The sequence below is a fragment of the Ursus americanus genome, chromosome 12, assembly GCF_024610735.1.
Source record: "Ursus americanus isolate L20-20 chromosome 12, mUrsAme1.1.p, whole genome shotgun sequence".
In the NCBI taxonomy this organism is placed as follows: Eukaryota; Metazoa; Chordata; class Mammalia; order Carnivora; family Ursidae; genus Ursus; species Ursus americanus.
The window spans coordinates 4,823,529-4,845,737 of NC_142138.1; the positions used below are offsets into that span (position 1 = coordinate 4,823,529).

The following is a 22,209-nucleotide window of genomic DNA, read 5'->3' on the forward strand; positions in this document are numbered from 1 at the left end:
TGCTCGTAGCTGAAAACTGCTCAGCTGGGCTATTATGATAATCATCTGCTGGATCCCCTCCCTCCAATTCCCTCCACCCCAAAGTCAGCCCACAGGACCTCTTGCTGTCTGCGGATGGGAAAACTCTGGAGGAGGTCACTGAGTGGTCACCCATGTTTAAGGCCAGAGCCCCCCTGGCCTCCTGATGCTATGCCAACTGGTTTTGTAAATCCTGAAGCCCAGGGTCTGGATTGGCTTTCCTTATTTAAAGGAATTGGCTGGGCTCCTGGATGGCTCAGTCAGTTAAGCGGCTGCCTTTGGCTCAGGTCATGATCCCAGGGTCGTCCTGGGATCGAGCCCCACATCGTAGGGCTCTCTGCTCCGCGGGGAGCCTGCTTCTCCCTCTCCCTCTGCCTTTTGCTCTGTGCTCTCTCTTGCTCTCTCTCTGCCAAATAAAATATTTTTTAAAAAAGCAACACGGCAGATCTAGGATTCCCTCAAATTATCGAATTTTGGGTGATCTTTGATTTCTTTCTTCAGCTATATAGATCATTTAGAAAGTCAAAACAGCCTTTTGAAAAGATTATGTGGGAATCAGCATTATCTGCTCCAGGTTTACAGAGCTTTAAGCCTGACATTCCTAGAGCCAAAACTCAATTCTCCATCTCTCAATTCAAGCCACTTTGAGAAATCCCTGTTCAGAAAGTTGATCCCTGAAGTACGGGGTGATGGCTAGAGTGCCCCGAGCTGCTGAAGTTTCATGCAGTTATCAAATGCCAAAACAGGAAGGTGCCCAGGGAAGACACATGTTACTCCTATCCATCTCCCCTTTCTGAAAGGTCTTTCTGTGCGGTGGGACTGAAAATAGCTGACCTCAATTGCCCAAAGCCCAATTTCAGAAGAGTTAACAGCACAATTTCGTCCTAGCCATATTCGGTCAATTCCTATATGTTCCCTGATGATCCTTAGACAGCAGTTAGAGTATCCTGTTTCTCCCTGCATCTCTATCATCCTTCTTCTCCATCTCCATTCCTAAGGTCCCATCAGTTCTCACCAGGGCAGCTGCTACAGCCTTCTTCACTGGGTCCCTACTACCATCCCGTGTACCTGCTGACTCCAAGCTCTCCTCCTCAACAGCCAGACCGATCATTCTGAAACACAATTGTGACCATATCGCTCCCTGCCTAGAAATGTTAATGGCTCTCTATCATTGGCAGAGTAAGTCCAAACTCCCTAACTGGGCAATCAAGTCCCTTCAAAATTTTGTCTCCACTTCTCAACCTTCCAACACACTCTGCATGTACCATATCAGGCCATTGCCCCTTCCTCACCTGTGACTTGGACATGCCAGCCTCTGTGCCCATGCTCACACCTTTTTCTTCCTTCTGGAATGCCCTTTCCACCTCATCTGCATCCATGAAAAACCTTTCTTCAAGAGTCAGACCAAATGCCACCTCCTCCAGGAAGCCTTCCATGAGCTCACCTCTGAACTGTCAGAGCGTTTTGTTAGTTATTCTCTTGGGCCTGCTTTGCTTTCTATGGTGGCTATTAATGTACAGATGTACTTTCCCCCATGGGACAATAGGCATATTAAAAAAAGCACTATAACCTAGTGTAGCATATAGTAGGTGCTGGTAATCATTAGTGACTGACAGACTGCAGCAGAAGATCATAGGCTAATAGGTTAACAACAGCATGAATCAGAGGAAGGGAACTGGGACGGTGGGAGAAGCACAGGTCATTAGAAAAAAATGGCCAACACGGTTGAAGACTTAGCTGTCATCTTAAGAACAGTAGCTTGCAAGGCCTGGGAATTGTGCTAAGCATTATCCCATTCACTCATCACAACCACTCTGAACCACAGACACTATTATCATCAACATTTTTCAGATGAGAAACTGAGGCTCAGAAAGGGCAAATTCATTGTTTCAGCCACTGGCCTCCTTATTGGTCTTTAAATACATCCCACACACTCCCACTTCTGAGTCTTTACACTTGCTCTATCCTCTGCCTGAAACATTCTTCCCCCAAGTACAGGCAGGGCTTGCTTCCCCTCTTCTTGTAGGTCTCTGTTCAAATATCACTTTACCAATGAGTTCTCTTCTGGCCACCCTATACAAAATGGCAAATAATCCCCCAGTCAGGGCCAAAGCCAGTTCTGACTCCAAAGCCAGATGACAAAGATTTAAAGCCAGTTCTGACTCCAAAGCCAGATGACAAAGTTATAGTCCTGTGGGTCAAAGGGACTAGAAATGCCCATCACTGAGCCAATCACTGTGATGATTGGTCAGGCCAGGGTCTCAATGCCCATCGCTGGAATTGGGTGGTGTGGGGGAGGGGAACCCCATTTGAACCACATGGGTCAAAATGGAGGAGGGATGTTCCCTGACGAAAAATTGGGAGACTGCAACCCAAATGAAGAGAGAATTCCAGGCAGGTAAAAACAATAGATGTTCAAAACGATAGCCAAACCCTACTAATATAGTGAAGTCTGATCAGTAGATGAATTCACAAGACTGGACCAAATCATTGACCTAGTAGACCCACATTGCTCTGGCCTCCAAGAAACTACTCAGCACCAAAAAAAAAAAAAAAAGATATTCCATTTTTCACTTATAAAATTAGCAAGAATTTTATTTCATTTTATTTTTAAATGTTTTTATTTATTTATTTGAGAGAGCAAGAGCAGGGGACGGGGCTAGAGGGAGAGGGAGAAGCAGACTCCCTGCAGACCAGGAAGCCCGAGGCGGGGCTCCATCCCAGAACCCTGAGATCTTGACCTGAGCCGAAGTCAGACACTTAACCGACTAAGCCACCCAGGTGCCCTTAGATTTTCTTTCCTTTTTTTAATGTTAACACTTCTATCAGGGTGATGGAGTGTAATTGGTAGAACCTTTCTTTCTGGAAAGCATTTTGGAAATACGTATCAAGATCCAAAAAAAAAATTTGATCCTCTGACCCAGTAATTCCTCTTCTAGAAATATTTGTTTAAAAAAAAAATCGAAAATATGGACAAAGATTTAGGCACCAAGGGGGCCCCCAGGTGGTTCAGTCACTGACTTGTTGATTTCCGCTCAGGTCATGATCTCAGGGTCCTGGGATGAGCCCCATGCCAGGCTCTGGGCTCGCTGGGGATTCTCTCTCTCTCCCTCTGCCCCTTCCCCCACTTGGATACACTCTCTCTTAAATAAATAAATGTGGTTTTTTTTGAAGATTTAGACACCGAGATTTTCATCACAGTTTTTATAATAGCAAAAAAGAAAGAAAAGAAAAGAAAAGAAAAGAAAAACAAGACAGAAAAGAAGAAGGAAAGAAAGAAAATCTACATGTGTAAGGATTAGGATTTGGTAAAATAAAATATAATAACTCCATATAGAAGATTATGCAGCCATTAAATTAAATGATATGGGATAGTTCATATCAATTTGTTGAGTAAGAAAGCATGATATAAAACTGTCTACACAGGGTATTAACCGTGTAAAAGAAAGCTACATATGCCCAGAAATGAAAAAAAATAAATATATAAAAATGCTAGTAGCATTTCTCTCTCCTTAATGGATGCTTTATATATTTTTTCTTCTTACTTACATATATTTTCCACAATTAGCAAATATTACTTAAACATTGTTTTGAAAGTAACCTCTTCTTAGCTCCTAAGAATTTGGCTACCTGCTTACCATCTCAGCCATTTGGACACCTGGGGAGAAACACTTGGTGGGTGACAGAAGAAGGTTAGCAACAGTTTTTGTGTCTTACAACTTTTCCCCAATCATTCACAGAAAGATCAGTTTTCCTTGTATCTGCCAGTCCTCCCTTAGAAAGAATCCATCACCTCCTCACAGGATGCCTCTTTTTTTAAAGTAAAACAAAACCTGGGAACGGACCATAAACTTGTGCTGAACCCTGACAGGAAAATGGGTAGGCCCTAGGCCTCCAGCTGCCAGTGGAGGGCCAGTGCGGAAGGGATGCCCAGGCTCATGGGTGCCAGAGGCAGGTAAAAGTGCCCCCACTGCAGGTCTGAAATGCCCGCGAGAATTCCAGTCTGCCACTTTGTTTGTTCTGTGGGCACATTCTGCCTAGAGGCCACTCAGAAGACAAGGTCTCCCTCACTGCAGGCAATGGCTGATTGCCAACGATTGCTGGCCTGGGAGACAGAAAACAAGATTATGCTTCTATGGCAACACAAATGGCACCACCTCCAGGAAGCTTTCCTTGCCTCCGTCCGTGATCCCCACTACTCCTCCAGATTACATTTCTCCCCCAAGGAGCCATAGCTCTGGGTACTTTCCTTGCCCCTCTTGGAGCAAATGTCACCAGTGATGATGTGGCAGCCGGTACGATGAGAAGACATCCCACAGACCTTGGTTCCCTCCCTGGCTCTGCCACTCAATTCCTGAACCTCAGTTTCCTCAGCTGTAAAATGGAGACGATAAGCAGCACAGAGAACTGCCCCCATCCTGGGACCTGACAACCCTATCCTCAAGTTCCTGTAACATGATTGTTCCCAAAGAAACTGTCTGGTAGCCCAGAGCCACAAAAGAATACTCACTAGGCCCAGCCCAGTGGTGGCAGGCCCCCCCCTCCTCTTCCTCCCCACCCAGACCTCCAGCCAGCCGCAGCCAGGGAACAGACAGCCAGCGGTGGCTAATGATACCTCTGCCATCTTCTGGACAGAGTAATTGCCAGGTGGGATGGCAGGACCCCAATTATTGAGGGTCTGTCCAGGGGTGTGGTCGCAGGCATGTCCAAAACTGAATTCAGCTTCCCCTCAAATGTGTTATCCTTCCTGCTCCCCGTCTCAGAGAATAGCACCACCCGGGGGACCCAATTTGGAAATCAGGATATGGTCCTCACATCTTGTCTCCCATTCAATCCATCCGCTGTCACCAAGTCTTGTCATTTCTACCTCTCAAATCCATCCATTTCTTTCCATCGCAGGGATGTCACTAGTTCATGCCACTATCCACCCCTTCACAGGTCTCCTGGACTCCACACTGACCCACAGGGAGCCTCTCTCCTCCCGCCGCTCCTGAAGACCCCTCGATAGCTCTCAGGAAAACAGCCTCAGTAACTTTAAGCCCCCCACCTTGCTCCAGTTTGGTCCCAGCTTACCTTTCCAATCCCATCTCCATTTCCTGCCTCCCATCTCTAGTTCCCAATTCACTGTCCTGTTTCTCACCGGCCTGTTCTTGCTCATGTCATTCCGTCATCAATGTCCTTCTCTTCTTCCCTTTTCTTTTCTTTTTTCTTCCTCCCTTTTCCACGGACTAGTTCCTTCTCATATTTTAAGACTTAGCGCAGATTTCCATTCTTCCAGAAGGCTTTTTGCTCCCCCATTCCCCTCACACACTCCCAAACTAAGTGTCCTCACTGTTGTCACTTAGTGTGAGCACTGCTTCAAGCATCTTTGAGGCTTTAACTCATTTAATCTTCACAGCAAATCCTGTGCCTAGGTTCCCCTATTATTATTATCTTCAGATAAGAAAACTGAGGCTTGCAGAAGTTAAAGCAACATTTCCAAGGCCAAATCAGTGGCTTAGCGGTGCTGAAACCAGGTCTATTTTTTTTTTTTTTAAATAAAAAGACCTGCATTGTTCTTTTCTGATTGTGAAAGTACCAAGAAAAAAGTAAGAATCCCTATTCTTTTTGTCAATTTGGTGAATACCCTTGGTCTGGCATGCAGTAGACACTCAGTAAATGCCATTTCTTTATGCCTCTATATACATGCTGATTTGGATAGCATTTTATGTAAACTGCTCACACCCGTCCTGCAGTTTCCTGAACCTGGAGCTCTTGCGAGTGCACCGAGCACCCCCACTCACGCATCCAGTCCCTAGTAGCGTTCGGTTCCCAGGTCTCTGAGGTGTAACTACAGCTTAGTTTCCCTGCGAGATGAGGACAGAGATCAGTGGAATTCGTTCTCAGTGCACAAACCGCCAACTGTACAGAAACCAGGCACCAAAGACCCGGCAAGGTGCGGAGCCGCGCTCAGGCGTGGGGTGGCCCCTCCTAGGCCGGAGGATTCCCCCTCGCTCCACCCCCAACGCTCTCCAGCCCTACACCTTCTAATCTCTCTACCAAAACCTCCGGCCCGGACCTGGAGACCAAGGTCCCCACCTGCCGAAGGTGCCCCCACCCCCACACTCCCAGTCGGGCTCTCGGTGGCTCCCACTCTGCGTGTACGATCTTCCACACACACGGCGGCTTCCGGCTCCCCACCCTGCGCCCCCCCGCTCCGCGCGGGTAGTTACAGCCCCGCCCCCATTCCTACAGCCACAGCCGCGCGATTCCCGGGCTCCCACCGTCACCCTGCCCCCGGGCTGCAGCCGCGGGAGCCGCTCGCTGGGAAAGTACGATCCCCGCCCCCCGCCCCGTTCAAGGCCCTGGCGCCCTTGGGTCAAGGCGGGAGGAGGCACTTCCAGACAGGCGCTGGCGCCGGGTGCGTCGCACTTTACGGAAAGGACGCCCGAGAATAAATCCGGAGCGGATTTGCATCACAGCAGCAAGGGAGGGCTCTCAGCCACCGAAGTTCCAAAGCGAAGGACGTCCCCGTCCTGTCCCGTATGGGTGGCGGGTTTAGGAGCCGCGGGGGAGTGGAGGGAAACCGCTTCAAGGGAGGAGGTGTGCGCACCGGCTGTGAAACCTGGGGAGGGGCGGGGAGTAATCTCTTCCCCTTGGCTGCGCGGACCTCAGCCTGGGCCTGGGTCCTTGTCGAGGGAAGTGGGGACCGAGGTTTTCTGTGCAAGCGTGTAACTTGGACTAAAGGAAACAGTCCCGGCCCGGGGCTGGGAGAGCTTAGCAGTCCCAGCTCGTACTGCTAAGAATCTCCCAGCCCTGGTGTCCTGAGATCCCCCCTACCGCCCGCTGGGGCCCTTGTATCCCTGTGGCCTGCACCTCTGTGACTACTGTGTGCTCACAGAGCAGACAGTCCTGATCTCAAGTCCTAGCCCGGGGTTAGACTGCTGCCCATCAGACTTCCACTTCACCCACACGGTCCAGTCTTCGCAGGGTCATTCGTTCATGTCCTTCGGTGAGGCAGCTCACGCTTTCTCAGCCAGAAAGTCTTTTACCCCTTTGTATCAGCTAAAATGTTGCTCCCTCTTTTAAGCCCAGCTCCCAAACCACCTACACCTCTTCGGTGAAGCCTGTAGGGGTACTTGCCCCTGCCTTTCTAAGCCCCCAGTGCCCGAAGTCTGAACCTTTCTTTTAACCCTGACACTTCTCTCGGTGTATCTACCACCTGTTTTCTCCATTAGGCTGCAAGTTTTCAAGAACAAGGTTCACCTGTGTCCTCAGGGCCAAGGGCAGTGCCAGGCACTTGGTGGGGACAGCATTGGCTGCTGTGTGATCTTTGGCAGGTCCTGCTCCCCTTCTGGACTTCAAACTCCTCTCTCACCTTCAGAGTGAAGCATTTGGATGAGATGGCCCCCAGGGTTGCCTCCCTCTCTGACCCTGTGAGCCAGTGAGTCACCGGATCTCCAAACCTCCCGCGATGACCCACCTTAGGAAGGGCAAAAGTCAGGGTTCCTTTGAAATTCTTCCACTCCATTGAGTCCGTTAACAGAGGCAACTATGCAAGGTTGCTGAGGCTTAGGGATCCAAAAGTTTCCTAGAGGTGAGGCTAGTGCTAACATACCACGATGCTACCCCAACTGGAAAGTCACCTGCGACCAGGTTCCAGAGCCCTGAAAACCAGTTTCGTTGGGGGGCAGGGGGAGGGTGTTTAGGCCATCCCAGAAAGAAGCCTCCGTTCACTGCCCCTCCCCAACACATACACACTCTCTCCAGGAGCAGTGGCAGCAGCCCCTCAACCCCCTGAAGACCAGCCCAGGACCACCCCATTCTCCACTCCAACCCTGCATGTACCCGCCCCAGTCCAGCTCTCTCCAGTCTGAGCGGAGAACACCCAGAGTTTCCAATAGGAAGCGGCTCAGTTCAGTTTTTCTCACAGCACAGACTGTCAGGCCCTATCCCTCACTTCACTCAACGGAACTCCTTACCTACCTAGGGCCAGCCACATGGACTACTGTTCCCTGAAACTCCCATCCATGGGTTTTCATTTGACCTGTTGAAGCCACATGGATTAATGCTAATCTGAAACCATAGCCCTCAGATTAAGACAGACCTCCCAGAGATTCTAGTTCTCCCTAGCCGGATGACCTTGGGCGTATGTTACTTATCTTCCCTGAGCCTCATAAAATGGGAGCAATGACTTACATACACGGGGTGGTTGTGGGTATCGTGTAAGGTTTATAAAACACCTGTCATAGAAACTGATACATGCAGGATGTCAAATGTGAGCATTATTTATATTCCCTACTCCCTCCATTCTCCCCTGAAGCTGCCTGACGCTTTCTCTGGAAGCTGAGCATGGAGACATCTGAAAGGGAACTGATCTGGACAAAACCAGGAGTATAAAATACTAAAACCTGTGCTTAGGACCCAATTATAGACTTCAAAAGAAAGCAAAGGAGGTTTCAGGCCTAGAGAGGGGATTTGCCAAAGGTCACACAGCAGATAGAAGTGGGGAGAATGGCAGGCAAGCAGGGAAAGGGAGGCAAATGAGGATGTGGGTAGGGGTCGGGGCTGAGATATTAAGCTGAATCTGAGGACAGGCAGCCGAGCAAGAGGATCTCCAGCTGACATTGCCCCATTTCCCATGCCCAGAAGAGCTTGGCATTTGCCTCTCTCTGGAACTGCTCCTTCTGGGTTCCTGAGTTTGCAGTAGTTTCCCAGAAATGCTAGGTAAATATCCCTGTTGTTTACTGAGTAACCAACCCAGTAATCAGGCAAGAGTCCCCATACCAAGTGCTGCCTCAAGTTTGGCTCCTTCTGTAGAGACGCCTCTCCCAGGCATCACCCCAGGCAGACGCCCTCCACAGGGTCCCCTACCAAGGCCTTGCTAGGAGCTCTGCACCCCACACCACAGCGTGGCTTTGTTGGTCACAGCTCAGCATCCTCTTTAGAGAGTCTATTCTTCCCAGCAGCCCCAAGAAATTGTGGTATACGGAATATTTTCTACTTGGTACTTTTCTTCCCAAAAAAGCCAGATGTGGCTTGCTGTTCCAATGTGATAAGGAGTCTTACTAGCCTTTGAAAATGTCCTGGGCTGGTGTTAACCCCAATCATGGAGAAATCGGGAGGCATTGTGGCTGGTGTATTATGCTACTTGATAATCTTTTCTTTAGACATTGTTTTGTTTCTGTAGTTCCCCTCTCTGTGTCCCCCTCTTGCCACCCCACTCCCCTCATCCTCAGAAACCAAGAATGTGTCCTCCTGGAAAATGTCTGTCCTCTGTCTGGTTTATTGCAGGCTTCTTAACTTATCCTAAGTTCCTGTGTCATGAGCTCTCTGCCTCCTCCTTAGCGTTCACGTGTGAACTCCTTTGCCCATCCCCAATGTCCATCCTCTAGCTTAGACATTCACCTGAAGGTAAGGACTTCACTAATCGACTTCTCAAGACTTCTCTATTCAAGCATACTCTAACCTTGTGATCTGGGAATCAGTGATGCCAGAATTCTAATTTCTGATTCTAAGTAACTCAGATTTCACCACATTAGAATTCTGTGATGCTAAGATTCTATGACTATAGATTCTATGCATTTAGAATTTTATGGTTTTTGTGTTTTCATGAATTTATCATTGACTTAGTGACCATAACCAGGACTCGCTTGTCCTGGGTTTTTGTGTGTGTTTTCCAGAGGAAACAAGTCTCAGCTCTGGGCTCTCTTCTCTGAATTCACGGAAGGCACAGGAAGATCGTTGGGTAGGTAAAGGGTAGCATTCCCACTTCCCCTGGGACTGCAGTATGCCCAGGGCAGCCCAGTCCTAGGCCCCAGCACTCAGTCCACCCCCCTCCTCTCAAGCCCCTCATTTGGGCTTCAAGTGTCTGACAGTAACAGGAAAAGCAGGCCTCTGTGCAGGCCTTCCACCCAGCTTCCTTTTCTCCTGGGCCTGCCCCAGGATCCAGGGACAGAAAGTTAACTGGGAGACTGGCCTGTCAAGTGGGCAGAGAGGGAGGGAGGGTTGAGCACAGGGCAGCGGGCCAATGAAGGAGGTATGGGAGATTCCCCAGGGAGCCGGTAGCTTTCTCTGAAGGTGAGGAAGGAACAGAGGACGGAAGTAGGGGTGGGTGAGAGTACTGGTAAGGGTGGGGTGACCCGTATAGCATTGTAGGGCTGGAGCTAGGCTTCCGGCCATTGACCCATTGGTGACAAGGGACCTCCAGCCTGGCGCCCTGAGGGCGGTCTATTCCCTGTTCCTACCCATTGTCCCAAACACAAACTTTGTGTTTCTTTGCCTGAGCCAGACTCCCAGGAAAAGCCAGAGGGCAGGAATTGGGAATGGGGAAACTGGTCCTCCAGCACTCCTTCCTGGGAGGGCCCACTCAGGCCAAGAAAGGGGGCAGGACTTTCCAAGGATCACACTGGGGTTTGGGACAGAACAAGGACTGGAATTCCAGGCTCCTGCTTCCAGCCCAGAGCTGTTCCCCGCCACACTCCAAAGGGTCCCAGTATTACAAAATACTCCCCCAACAGGACAGCTGAGCCTGGGGCCTGGCGGGACTCTGGCTCAGAGGATGAGCCCACCCCCAGGCAGCCTCCCCAGAGTTGTCTGGACCCCTTCTTCAGCCCTTGGCTGAAGCTGCCAAACCCGATTTTCCGATTTTCCGATTTTCCGATTTTCCGGTGGCTGCCCAGAGGCTGGTGGGAGCAGGAAGCCTTCTCTGGCAAGGACCCCTCGGGCTACTGTCCTCCTCCCCTCCTGACCCCACCCCTTGCTCTTCCCACACCTGTACTGCCACCACTTCCTCCTCCCTCGAGGCCTGCCATCTCTTCATGTCATGGCCTGGGCACCAGGAGGTGTGGTCCAGCCCTGCCCCTCTCAGAGTTTCGCTTTTCTCATCTACAGATGGAGGAATAAGGACTGGCTCTCCGGGATCAACCATGGGGAGGTTCCAAAGAAAAGGGGCCATGAGTAGTGGTGGGCCACCACTTGGATGGTGGGTTGGGGCAATGTTGGGAGCACGGCCTGGGGCGTGAGGAGGAAGCTCTGCTCTGTGGAATTCTGGAGTGTGGTTGTCAGGGGGGAAGGTGCAAGGTCAGGGAGGGTGTCCCTCTGGTTTCCTCAGGTTATCTCCACAAGATAGAAAGAGACAGAGAACATCATCCCAGACCGAGTCCCCTTGTTACCAATGTTCAGAGTCCTTGCCACAGTTTGGTGCAGTGCCTGTGTGATCTGTTTAATGTCTGTCTCCCACCGAGCTGTAACACCCACCAGGAAGAGCTCCTGCTGTCTTGCACACTGCTCTATCTCCAGAACTTGGCACCCTCCCTGGCACATGGCAGGCACTCCTGACTGAGACAGAGTTTCAGATTGAAAAGCAGAAGCGGAGGCACCCTAGGGGCTGGAGACCAGCCAGGTCTGCTCACCTAACCCAGGCCCCTGCTCCAGGCTGCCACATGGCCCAAGCCTCTTCCTCTGGTGTTCTCGACCTCCAGGGAGCTCTGGTGGGGTGGGAACGAGTGAGCTGTACCCAGTCATCCAGGGGTCACCTAGCCTGGAGTGGTGGGTGCCCTCTGGCTGCGGCTGCCTCTGGGAGCCTGGAAGGGGAGGGGCAATGGAGGAGCCCGTCATTGCAGAGGGAGCTAAAAATAGCCAGAAGAGATGATGTCATCAGGTTCCCACAGCTCAGCACCCCCCCTCAGTCACACACATACAAACACATTCTCACAGACACAGATACACACACACACAAGGGTGGGTACACTCATGCACACACACACACACACACACACACACACTCTTATAGGGGAGGGAAGCTTCTGGGTTCCAGGGCCGCAGGGGCAGGGAAGTCTGGTGAGTGTGTCTGCATGTGTGCGTGTGTCTGTGTGTGCCTGGGTTTGCATGAGTGGGGTTGCATGCGTCCGTCTATATGCTATGTGCTTGCCTAGATGCGTGCATGCTTATGTGTGCGTGTGTTCCTTTATAGGCGTGTGTACGTGTTGTTAACATATGCCAACTGGGGAGGCCCACGTGCATCAGTGGCAGTGTGTAGCTCTGTTTACAAGCCTGTACTTGCACGCGCCTGTGTTTGTTGCATTGTGTGTCTGTGAGTCTACTTCTATTTACTCGTCTGCATATGTTCATGGACTGTGACATGTGTCTGTAAATGTGTGGGCCCCTTTGTGAGCCTTGGGCACTAGCCCAGCCACCTTCCTTCTTTGACTGAGGTTCAACACCACTTCCCCCATACCCTGAGGAGCCTCGTCCCCCGGCCTGCGCAGTCTGGGCGCAGTGTGTCAGTGACTTCTCTGCCCAGTCCCTCCTCTCAGGGTCCCAGTCTCTGGCAAGCCTTGGAGTCAAAGGACACAGACACAATTCATTTTCTCCTCACAGGCTTTCTGAACCCCCAGGGGGCCAGGCCAAGGCTCTGAGTCTTCACTCCCACCCCCAACCCTCAGGGAACGGAGCCCCAGACACACACCCACGCATACAGTGACACCTCAGAGAAGAGTCCCTCACAGTGTTTCCCGCCACTGAGACACAGCTCCACGGAGACACACCCCACAGCAACCCGGTTACACCTGATGACACATGGGCACACACTCAGAAATCCAAATGGAAAATCCCCAGGCCGAGCGTTCGGCGCCCTCCCCCTTCTGGACGCGGCTCAGTCTTGCCCCACCCCTAACCGCCCCAGCTCAGCTGACAGTCCCGGAACACACTGGCCTCAGGGAACAGCTAGGGGGCCGAAGGTGGCCCGCCCTCCTCAGAGCACTCCTCCCCTGCTTCAGGCTGCCCACACCCCATTCCTGACCTTCATTCCTCTCAGCCCGCTGAGGCCTCCCTCTGGCACACCCTAACCTTACAACACACCCCCATGCTCTGCCGCCTCGGAGGCACACTCAGCCGCACGTCTGCTCACACTCCCACTGTCCTGGCCTCACAGGCTCGCACGCATGTGCGCGTGCGCACACACACCCCCCAACATCTACATCTGCACACTGACCGTCGCAGGCACAGAGTCACAGACAGCTCACACCGAAGCACTCTTTTTAGACTCAAGCCCTGAAATCTCTCGTCCCATCCCTGTCTGATCCGTGCCCCTACCTCCCTCCTCAAGCACCTGGTTCCCTATAACTTCCAAGATGTCTGTGGAGACCTTTTTCCTGTGCAATGCAGGAAGGCCCCCTACCTCATGGGGTGGATCAAAAGCTGAGGCCAAAGATGGAGAAATGGTGTATCAGTTGCCGACCTTGTCCTGTCCTTCCATTGTCTAACTGTGATCCCAGCTGTCCTCACTGAAGCCTGTCCCTGGGAGCATTCAGCCCCAGCCCTGCCCTCGTACCCTGCGTGGTTGTCTGGAAACACCTTGGGGTGGAGTGAGGCAGTTGGAGCAGAAATGATTGTATTTGCTGCTGTTAGCCACCCATGGCCCCTAGGAGATGCAGGTCTGGAGCCAGCCAAGCTTCGGGACTAGTTTCTGGACATTTCTAGAAGATCAGAAAGCTGCCAGGTTGACAGAGGTGTCTGAGAACTGAGGAGAGGAAGGAGAGGGAAGAGTGTGAGGAAGACAGCAGTTCTGGAAGCTCCACTGTTCTTAGATTCCCAGTTCCCCAGGCCCTCCGCTCTCAGCCAATACACCCTCCATTAAGGCTCCCCTTAGGACGTCTGCCATCAAGTCCCCACCATACTTTGGGGGTGGTATTTCACATAGGGTGTGCCCCCAACGTGCCTATGCAAGGCTAAGATGGGGGAAAACTAATGGCCCTGGTTTTTCCAACCCCCACCGCACCTCAGGGCCCTTGGCTAACCTTGTGGCGGAAGGATCCACACCCTGGTGGTGGCTGTAGGAGTGTTGTTGATATCTGTGGCCACGGTGGCAGGATTGGTGGCTGCAGCGGTGGCAGCTGGGCCTTGGGGTTTCTGCCGGTACCTTCTGCGGCTACACTTGAACATCCTGGGAAATCGAGGCCGAGGCCAGCCCAGCCCTGGCCTGCGGTAGGGGGAATTTAGGCCCCGGGGCCGCGGGGCACGGACTGGCGGAGAAGGCCCCATGGGCACAGGGAACTTCTGTAGTGTGCCTGCGGGTGCTCCTGGCCAGGGCAGCTGGGGCCTTTATGACATAGAGTCCGCATAAGGGTGGTGGTCTTTATTAGAGGTCCTGGTCCCCCGCCCCTCCCCATGGGTCAGGCTCCCTCATGGTTCTCTCCATGGGTCTAGCCCAAGGGCCAGAAAAACCTCAACCTGGCCCCTAGGGAAGAGGAACTCTGAGTAGGGGAACATTACTCCCTCGCTTTCTCCTTTACCCATATTGACAATATTAACAATGTTTCTTAGGCATTTACAGTGGCGGGTACTTTACAAACACTCTCTCATTAATCCCACGACAACCTTACAAGGAGACTATCGTTATTCCTATTTCATATACAGTCAATTCTCGTTATTCACAGTAGTTATGGTCTAATAAAGTCCCCACCACAAATAGCGCATTAGCAAATCGCACCAATGCACCTGCAAGGTTAGATTCCTACCAGTCTCTGGTCACATCATTTTTGTCAACTGATCGATCAGAACATGACCTTGTTTTATGTGTGTTTCTGTTTACAGATATCTAATTTAAACTATATTGTTACTGAGTCATTAACATTGAACTCACAGGCAACAGCACTCTAACTTGTACCTGGATGACATTTACTTGACATACTTCCTCTGTAAGGCACATCACAGCCTTCTTGTGCTCAGAAACACTAGACAACACTTCAGCATTATTTGAGAAAGAGCAAAATCACCAACAAAAAGCACAGAAATAGGAAAAATGTGACACTGAATGGACCACAAGAAGAACAGGTGTACATTTATAAGAGGCAGAGAATCCTCTTGTTCAGCCTCAGCTGAGACCATGCGAATGAGGCAGCTCAACGTTTTTGCAGCTCTGCAAATGTCCACGAATGACCGCAAAGGTGACAGGAGTATTGGTGTGGGGTTACAAATAAATTCTAGCAGTAGGTAAATTCACAGAGATGGAAGCCATGCATAATGAGGACCGACTGCATAAGGAAACTGAGGCTCAGATAGGGAAGGTCGCACAATTAGAGGTGGGCAGGTGTTCCAATTTTGATGGCTATGGTCCAAAGCCCAGACATTTAACTCTTGCTGTTATGCACTCATTTATTCAATCAATCATTTAGGAATTGTTCACCAACAACTTCATATGTGCTGGGCACTGGGGTCATAGATGGAGGAGACCTGGGTCGATTCTTCCTGAGGGGAAAGAGAAAGCCATTAATTAGCTCAGGTAGAGGAACAGCGAGGTGCCTAGGGGAATGTAGGTTGTGTCAGCCCATTCTTGTAGCAGACAGGAGTGTCAGTGACTCTGCCAGGCCTTGTACTGAGCTGTTGTGGACCTGAAGACTTCCGCCCCCTCTCTCTTTCCCTCTTACTCCACCTCTTGCCCTCCTTCCCAGCCTCCATCTTTTCTCTGTTCCTGTAGGAACCTGCCAGGAGACTTTGGGGTCCTCAGCACCACCCTAAAAGGCCTCACACCTCCTCCCCCTCCGTCTTCTACTCTTGCTATCCTCAGTCTTAGAAAATGGACCTCGCTCCCATCAACTTCTAGCCAATACACCTGTAAACCCACTTGCCCTTGGCCATTTTCTTCCTCAAGTCCCAGACCAAGGCCTCCTCTCCTGCTCTTTCTGGAAGTCAGCTCCTCCTGCCTTCTTAGAGATTCCATCACTATAGAAAGTCTACTTGATGGTTAAGACACAGACCTTGCACCAGACTGACTAGGGGTGAATCCTGGATCCGCCACTTACCAGCTATGTGATCATGGCAAGTACTTAACCTTCCTGTGCTTCTGTTTCCCTATATTTAGAAAGGGGAGAAAAGAGACTCTATCTCACAGGATTGTTGTGAAGAGGGAGGGAAAGACCATATATGTAATGCATTTAAAACATGATCTACACAGATATTATTATTATTAGCCCCCCTCTCCCGTTTCTTCAGCTGCTTCCTTCCATTATAAGAAACAAAAATTACTGTCAACTATATTCACATTTTTAAAAAATTTTAAAAGTCTACTTCATCCATCCCACACCCCCTCTGGCTATGACTCTCCTCACTCTGACCTTCCCACTCTGTGGTCATTCCCGTTTGTCCCAGACTGGGAAGAAAATTTTATTTAAAATCCCTATAACTCTTCTGTTATATAGACCAGGAAATAGGCTTAAAACCAAGCCTAAGAACTCCACCAACCCCACCCCTACCCCCGACCCCGGGGTCACACAGCTAGGAAGCAGCAGAACCAGCATGGGGAGTACCTGGTCTGAGGACTCCAAAGCCAGAACCTCAAAGCACTGGAGTGGAAAGTAGGACCCGCAGTGGAAAGAGGCAGGCGGGGGTTCAGATGAAGCCCTTGAGGGATCCATGTAGACTAGGACTGCAGTCTTAGACTTGGGGGTGATGCTTTTGTGGGATCATGGTGCCACCTGCTGGCAGAGAGGAAAGGGGTGCTTGACACAGATTGCTAAGAACACTGGGCGGGGGGGGGGGGGGGATGCAAGAGAAAGGATGGGGAGAGAGACCAAGGAGAAAGATGAAGGGGGGAGAAAGATGGGGAAATTGAGATTTTATAGAGGGAAAAGGACTAGGAGTCATTTGCCACTCAGAGGAGGGAGTAGAAGCTGCTAAACCTGGGTCATTTCCTTGAAAGTGTGTGTGCTTGAGTGTGTGTGTGAGAGAGAGAGAGACAGAGAGAGACAGAGAGACTTTAAGTATGTCCCTCGGATGCAGCTTTGTGGATTCTTAGTTGCCAGGAGTCAGTCCACACACGGTGGAGAGAGAGAGAGTGTGTGTGTGTGTGTGTGTGTGTGTGTGTGTGTGTGTGCGCGCGCACTCATGGGCACGGGTAGGTGTTTATGTGTGTATCTGTGTGTGCCTCACTAGCTGGGTGTGCCCGTGAGCACAGAGGGCATGGGGTATGGGTGGGCAGATGCAGGCTAAGAAGCAGACCGCACCCTTGCGGTGGAGGGCACACGGAGATTCTGGGGGGGCCCTTGTTCACCCTCCGACTTCTCTTCCTCCTTCAGATCAGGAAGGGTGTTGCTATGGTTGGCGTTGCCGGGGCCCACGAGGCCGTTGCTCCTGTGGCTATGGGGACAGATCTCCAGGCAGCAGGGGGCAGCAGGGAAAGAAGAGGCTGACTGGCTGCGGGGTGGGGCAGGCGGGAGGGGGAGCAGAGGACTTGAAAACTCCTGCCCCGCCTGCAGGTGAGCAGTGGTGCCTGAGAGCCAGCTCCGACTCACTGCCTGCCCACTCGAGTGGCAAATCCCTGGAGTAGTCTGTCCCCTCTGGAGCCTCAGCAGACCCTTCTTGCAGAACTCACTACCAAGAGCCCTGAACAGGTGATGGTACAGGATAGGGCTTATCCTACGAAGTAAAATCAACCAGGAAACAGGTTCGGGAAGCTGGAAGGCCGATGGGGAGGGTTCCGAAAGAGTCTAGGGTTGGTTTGGTGGAGGGGTCCAGGATATATAGGTGCCAAGGAAGGGTGTGGAGTGACGTGTGGTGTGGGCTTTGGGCTTGGGGTGCCAGTGGGGAAACCTGGGGTGTTAGTATTTGAGTGTCAGGTGCTGGGAGAGGGCCTGGGCCCTACGCGGGAGGCAGCGGTGTCAGGAGAGGGCTTAGGAAAAGTCCCGAGGCGTCAGAGGTTAGATGCAGGGGAAATGGGGTGATTTATGGGTCCTGGATGCTGGTGTCTGGTATGTCACGGTCCAAGTGCCAGGGCCGGCCCAGGTGGCAGTGGAGGTGGGAGGCACGAATTCCTAACTCACACTTGTCTGCCTCCCAGGAGCCACCATGCAGTGCTTCAGCTTCATTAAAACCATGATGACCCTCTTCAATTTCCTCATCTTTGTAAGTATGGGGGTTGTGGGCTTTTCGGGCCTCCCTACAGGAGTGGGTCACAACCTAAGCAGAGCCCAAGCTGGGAAATGGGAGATCGCTGTGGCCAGACTCTGTTGTGCAAGTTTCCCATTATGATAGGGTGCAGAAGTCTCCCCAAATGCTGAGTCGTGATCTCAGGAGCAGCCTGGCTGCCACACAAGTTGGGGTAGAGAAGTTTAGGAGAAGTTCCTCCCTTCCAGGACGTTTCAGACCCGACTTAGGGCAGGGTGGGGTAGGCTCACAGGAGTGATTGTCCCCGTTTTATAGGCATTGGGAGCCCAGCGAGGGGAAGAGGTTTGCCCAAGCTTACCTACCGTACAAGGAAATTCAGTGGCCTCTGTAGGATGGACGGGGAGCTGAAATGAGAGATGCCCGGAGACCTCAGAGCAGAGTCTGCCCCAAGTAACCCTTATTCATTCAACAAACATTTATTGCCTAAGACTCCGTGCTAAATGCTGGGGGAAAGGTGAGTGAACCCTTTCTCTGCCCTTGAGGATCTCAGGTCCAGCAGGCCAGATAGGCAGACAGTTGGAACATCCAATGTCTGGCCTTAGCACAAGGCTATGGGAGCTCCCAGGAGGGGCTTGAACCCTGGTCAGAGAAGACTATCTGGAGGAAATAGTTGAGGCTGGGCATTTGCGCTGGGTGAAGGGGTTGTAAAGCATGCAAAAGGACCCAGAGGCAATGAAGTCAGGTATTGTTCAGAAAACCAGGAACAGATTGTATAGGGCATGTCTGAGGAAGCTGAGCAATGAGGCATGACCCTGGAGATGGTGGTGGAGATGGGGAGAAATGGACTAAGGACAAAGCCCTCAAATGGTGGCTGAGGGATGGAAGGAGGAGCAAGGGAGACAGAGGCTTTGAAGATAAAGCCCATGTCTCTGGTCTGAGCCACCCAGGGGATGTTCCCCAGGCAGCCGCGTACCCAATGGGGTTGCAGCTCCGGTTGGAGCTGGATGTGGATATTTGGAAGTCACATGACCACAAATGATCAGCAAAACCATGGGAGTGGGTAAAAGCACTCAGGCCGAGTGAATGCCGCGAAACACAACTTACAAGGAATATGTGGAGAAATGGCCACCAGGAAGCTGATAGAGAAAGCAACAAGAGGAAAACAAGTAGACCACGATCTCAGTGAGGTCAGGAGGGTGTGGTGCATGAAGTGTCCACCTGACTTAGCGCAGGATGACGCCACTGACCTTGGAGCCACATTAGAGTGGCTTAGAGTGAGTGGAAGGTGAGGAGGTGGAGATGTGAAGTGGAGAGGGATTTGGAGAAATTGGGCTGCGGGCATCTTACCTCTCTGACTTCGATGTGGTGCATGCAATAGGTTTCTTTTGGCTTCGGGAAAGTAGCTTTTATCCATCTATCTGGAGAAGGCAGCAGGATCCCAGCAATATGGAGAGCAGGTGCTCTGGCCCGAGGGGGTTAAAGGCAAATCCGGTTTGGTTTCTGGCTTCTGTTGCTCAGGCTTCGCCAGGCTGGGCAAGGCAGGGCAGGTCTCAGGCTCCTTGAAATTTGACCCCGTAGGCTGGGAGCCCAGCTCTCTGTCCTTGGGCAAACATGCCTGGGATCCAGCCACAGTCGGCCATCTCACTCCTGGTTCTAGCCTCAGTTTCTGCAGCTGGGGACTGGGCATCAGGGTGGTATTGGGCTGATTCCTCCGCCGAGGCTCTGGCTCAGCAAGGCTTTGCTCTAGAGCTGTGGGATCTGGACCGAGTACCTCCTCCCCCACCTGGGCCTCTGGATTCCCTGAGGTTTGGGGTTGAGCCAGAGAGCCTCTAAAAGAAGCCCCGGCTGTACACCCCCTCTCGTGCCTCAGTTTTCCTGTTAGGCAAGGAGAGGTCTAGGTTAGATGAAGGGCAGGCCTGGAGTTTGATCCTGGAGAGGAGCCAAATGGGGCCCCAAGTTAGGTGTCCCTTCTCACCGAGTCCCTCTCCAGGGTTGGAAGCCGCTGTAAACCTCAGCCCCACCTCTTTTGCTATGGTGACTGTTGAGCCTGTTCCCGGCTTCCACCCCACTGTTTCACCTGTCCCAGGACAGAGGCGGGTCAGCTCAGCAAGGAAATGGGGTGGGGGAGGCCCCTGCTGGCCTCACCTGCTTGTCTTCACTCCCAGCTAAGCGGCAGGACCCTGACAGCAGTGAGGAAAAGTCTTGCCTTGCCCTCCCCCATCCTGTGGATATTTCTAGAACCCCCGATCCCATTTATATCTGCATTGGTGTGCAGCCTGGTGCTGGCTATGGGGAGCCCAGCTCCCATCCTTCTGGCTCTACAGAATGTTTTTCCTCCCTACAGGATGAGTTTTTAGACTCCTTAGCCAACAAAGGGAGAAATTTCTCGTTTTCCATCTTCCTGACTCAGCTGCGTGGTTAGGGGCTGCTTGCCCGCACCGTGTTAAGGCCTGCCTCTCTGTCCCCAGCTGTGTGGTGTCGCCCTGTTGGCCGTGGGCATCTGGGTGTCAATCGATGGGCCGTCCTTCCTGAAGATCTTCGGGCCGCTGTCGTCTAGCGCGATGCAGTTTGTCAACGTGGGCTACTTCCTCATCGCTGCTGGCGCTGTGCTCTTTGCGCTCGGTTTCCTGGGCTGCTACGGTGCTCAGACTGAGAACAAGTGTGCCCTCATGATGGTGTGTCACACCCGGCTCCACGGGCCCGGAACCGAGACCCAGGGTCCCCTCACCCTTGAATCCAGGCCCTGGGGATCCCCAAACCCTGCCCTGGACTCCCGGACCCTGAGCAGAGGGGGCCGCGGCCTCGTTTTACGGGGGGGTGGGTTACCACTAGTAAGGCATGAGGGACCGTCTCTCTCTCGAACTCAGACCTCTGTTCCCCCTTCAGTTCTTCTTGATTCTCCTCCTCATCTTCATCGCGGAGGTGGCAGCTGCTGTGGTCGCGCTGGTGTATACCACCATGGTGAGGAGGGGGGCGGGGAGGGGGAAAGATCGGGAAGAGCCCTGCAAGTGGGCTGTGGCCTGTGTGTGGCCACCTTCCCTACCAGGCCCTGAGCCCCGGCCTGCCCCACCCAGGCTGAGCACTTCCTGACGTTGCTGGTGGTGCCCGCCATCAAGCAAGACTACGGTTCCCAGAAGGACTTCACCCAAGTGTGGAACACCACCATGGCAGGGGTAAGGAGGGCTGGGGGAGATTTTGGAGTGGGGGAGGGGGAAGAAGCAAGGCCCCACTGACCACCCCTCCCTCCTCCTCTTCAGCTCAAGTGCTGTGGCTTCAACAACTACACGGATTTTGAGGGCTCTCCCTACTTCATGCAGAACCATACCTTTCCCCCGTCCTGTTGCTTCGACAATGGCAACGGCACAGCCACAGAACCCTGCACCGAGGAGAAGGCTAAGGACAAGATTGTAGAGGTGTGGTATGGAAGGTTGGGGGCTGCTTTAATGGCCTCGAAGCGCTGAATGACGGTGGCTGCTCTCTCCCCTCCCCCAAGGGTTGTTTCAGTCAGCTTCTGTATGATATCCGAACCAACGCAGTCACTGTGGGTGCTGTGGCAGCCGGAATTGGGGGCTTGGAGGTAAGGGGGTGAGGAGGTTGGGGCAGGACAACCCCACTGGACCAGGGTGCTTGACCCATCTCAGAGGCCTTGCTGGAGGAGACAGACTTCTAACAGAGCTTCGTATAGGGTGTCTGGGAGGCAGGGGACTAAAGCGTAAGGGCCCCCGGATCACATCCCTCACCTCTGCCTGTTCCTTCCCCACCAGCTGGCTGCCATGATTGTGTCCATGTATCTGTACTGCAATCTGAAATAAGTCGGCTTCCGCCTCCACCACCGCTGCTGCCACCTAAGAGTGACTGGGGCGGGGACGGGATCCCACGGTGTCCAAGTGGGCTGGCCTCGCTGCTCTGGACTTGGGGCCAATAGGGGATCGCCGCCCTCAGGCTGTGCCTGACTTTTGCTTCCATGGGTGGGGTTGCGACCAGAACTTCTGAGGCAGCCAGTTCTCCTGCCCATACTTCCGGTCTGCCCCTTAAATCCTTGACACCCCCTCAGGCCCAGGGGTGCTCTTGGTGATCCCAGCAGCCCCCTGGGGGATGAGAGAAAGACACCCTATAGCGCAGGCACATGTAAAATCAGCGGGCACCGGGCGGAGATGGAGAAGGCACTTCAGAACTCATTACCCAATTAAAATGTCTCCATTCGGAACTCTTTCCGTGTATCCTTGGAGAGGCAGGCCCGCCTTGCCTCACCTGGCCTCAGATTCTGAGGGGCTGGTGACTCACGAGGCCCCTGTAAAGGTCACAGAAGGGAAGTAGGGTGGAGGTAGG

General features: G+C 52.3%; 2 protein-coding genes and 1 long non-coding RNA gene across 9 annotated transcripts; 1 reads left to right on the top strand and 2 right to left on the bottom strand.

The window, feature by feature from the left end:
• Positions 1 to 13,457: 13,457 nt before the first annotated feature.
• On the bottom strand, positions 13,458 to 14,066 carry P3R3URF (PIK3R3 upstream open reading frame). The gene is made up of 2 exons (XM_045799445.2): positions 13,797 to 14,066; positions 13,458 to 13,519 (listed from the first exon to the last, which is right to left on the bottom strand). Exons 1-2 carry the CDS (start codon positions 14,038 to 14,040, stop codon positions 13,476 to 13,478), a joined length of 288 nt encoding a protein of 95 aa, XP_045655401.1. The 5' UTR covers positions 14,041 to 14,066; the 3' UTR covers positions 13,458 to 13,475.
• Positions 14,067 to 14,827: 761 nt separating this feature from the next.
• Positions 14,828 to 20,434, bottom strand: LOC123793750 (uncharacterized). Of its 6 annotated transcripts, XR_015726236.1 has the most exons (6): positions 20,320 to 20,434; positions 19,228 to 19,755; positions 18,243 to 18,284; positions 16,305 to 16,472; positions 15,801 to 15,849; positions 14,828 to 15,246 (listed from the first exon to the last, which is right to left on the bottom strand). It is a non-coding gene; the product is annotated as an uncharacterized LOC123793750 (long non-coding RNA). The 6 variants fall into 6 exon arrangements; XR_006780064.2 differs by having other exon boundaries at positions 19,228 to 20,349; XR_006780065.2 differs by having other exon boundaries at positions 16,305 to 16,475; positions 19,228 to 20,349.
• On the top strand, positions 17,242 to 22,087 carry TSPAN1 (tetraspanin 1). 2 transcript variants are annotated; one of them, XM_045799658.2, is made up of 8 exons: positions 17,242 to 17,387; positions 17,834 to 17,898; positions 20,349 to 20,555; positions 20,767 to 20,841; positions 20,955 to 21,053; positions 21,138 to 21,293; positions 21,374 to 21,457; positions 21,645 to 22,087. In XM_045799658.2, the coding sequence occupies exons 2-8, from the start codon at positions 17,842 to 17,844 to the stop codon at positions 21,690 to 21,692; spliced, it is 726 nt and encodes a 241-aa protein (XP_045655614.1). In that variant the 5' UTR covers positions 17,242 to 17,387; positions 17,834 to 17,841; the 3' UTR covers positions 21,693 to 22,087. The 2 variants fall into 2 exon arrangements, with proteins under 2 accessions (XP_045655614.1, XP_045655615.1); XM_045799659.2 differs by having other exon boundaries at positions 17,244 to 17,440.
• Positions 22,088 to 22,209: the final 122 nt, after the last annotated feature.

Coding starts and splice junctions, on each gene's coding strand:
- TSPAN1 (XM_045799658.2), top strand. CDS start 17,842: ATGCAGTGCTTCAGCTTCATTAAAACCATGATGACCCTCTTCAATTTC. Junction 17,899..20,348: donor TCTTCAATTTCCTCATCTTT/GTAAGTATGGGG, acceptor CTCTGTCCCCAG/CTGTGTGGTGTCGCCCTGTT. Junction 20,842..20,954: donor CGCTGGTGTATACCACCATG/GTGAGGAGGGGG, acceptor TGCCCCACCCAG/GCTGAGCACTTCCTGACGTT.
- P3R3URF (XM_045799445.2), bottom strand. CDS start 14,040: ATGGGGCCTTCTCCGCCAGTCCGTGCCCCGCGGCCCCGGGGCCTAAAT. Junction 13,520..13,796: donor GTGGATCCTTCCGCCACAAG/GTTAGCCAAGGG, acceptor TCCTCTCCTCAG/TTCTCAGACACCTCTGTCAA.